Raw genomic sequence first — 1,225 nt, 5'->3', positions numbered from 1 at the left:
GCAGTCCAGCACACCACCCGGTCTAGTTTGAGACACAAGGATGCTGCAAGGAACTTCAGTAGCCATGAGTTAATAACAGCTGCAAGCAACTCTAATCCTGGAAGCGAGACAGTTTTTGTATGTGCAACTCTTGATTTGGACGTAGCTAGGTGGGTTGAAACCTTGCCAGCACCATCCATAGATCGGATGTAAATGGCTGCACCGTAAGCTTTTGGTGAAGTGTCACCAAACCCGTGAAGTTCGATGATTGATCTTCCATTTGCCATGAAGAGGCGAGGAATAGTTATGTGACTTAGACAAGGGAGCTCCGATTTCCAGGATCACCACTGAGCAGCAACCTCTTCATCAAGCCAATCCTCCCACTCAGCCCTCTCTGTCAAAGATCTTGAAACAAGATCTTAGCTATAACTGTGAACGGGGTGAGGAGTCCCATGGGGTCAAATATCCTCGATGCAATACTCAAAAGACTTCTCTTCATTTCAGGGTCATTCATCTTGAGTACACTTTGTAGAATGTTCAACAGAAAAGAGTCAGTTATCGTATTCCAGCAAATGCACAGTGCCTTAAGAGGTTCACTCTCGCTGAAATCAGTGGTATTCGATTGTGCCTGATCTTGTTTGGCAATGTGGCTGAGGACTTCCTCAGAGCTACTGGCCCACTTTGTCAGGTTAAATCCACCATGCTCCATCATCTTGTCTAAAGACTTCTGTAATTCAACTGATGCTTCAACACTGTCATCTCCAGTAAGGCAATCATCCACGTACATGTTGCACAGGACTTCCATGGATGCGGCAGGGAACTCTTCCTTACATTCCCTAGCGTGGTGTTGAACTGTAGCAATAGCTAGAAACAGACTACAATTAATGCTAAATGCAAACCTCTGCAATCGATAAATTCTTGGTGCGTCCTCACTCTTGAGATCCTTCCAAACATAACGCAGGACTTCCTGGTCTTTCTTATCAACCTTGATCTGGAGAAACATCTTCTCCACATTTGCCATTAGTGCAATTTTAGGCTTTCAGAATCTAAGCAGAACTGATACAAGATTAGGCTGGAGTGCCGGCCCAGACAGAATGCAGTCCTTGAGTGATGCATCTTGATCTTGTTTTTGGAATATTTCACGGTAAAACCTGTAATCTCCATTTTAATCAGATCCCATCTCAGATTTAAATCTTCAATATCAATGTACTGTTGCTTGAAGTTTTCGAGTTGTACACGCAACGAT

At 43.9% G+C, this 1,225-nt stretch overlaps 1 protein-coding gene across 1 annotated transcript; it reads right to left on the bottom strand.

Annotated features, from left to right (window-relative positions):
• Positions 1-376: 376 nt before the first annotated feature.
• LOC149115178 (uncharacterized) lies at positions 377-1,000 on the bottom strand. Its single transcript, XM_089285652.1, has one exon. It carries the CDS (start codon positions 998-1,000, stop codon positions 377-379), a length of 624 nt encoding a protein of 207 aa, XP_089141778.1.
• Between the last annotated feature and the right edge of the window lie 225 nt (positions 1,001-1,225).

This window comes from Orbicella faveolata, unplaced genomic scaffold (assembly GCF_042242905.1).
Source record: "Orbicella faveolata isolate gen_17 unplaced genomic scaffold, um_ofav_v1 contig_13, whole genome shotgun sequence".
Classification (NCBI taxonomy): Eukaryota; Metazoa; Cnidaria; class Anthozoa; order Scleractinia; family Merulinidae; genus Orbicella; species Orbicella faveolata.
Note: the sequence above shows the minus strand (reverse complement) of the source record. Positions and strands in the feature narration are given on the sequence as shown.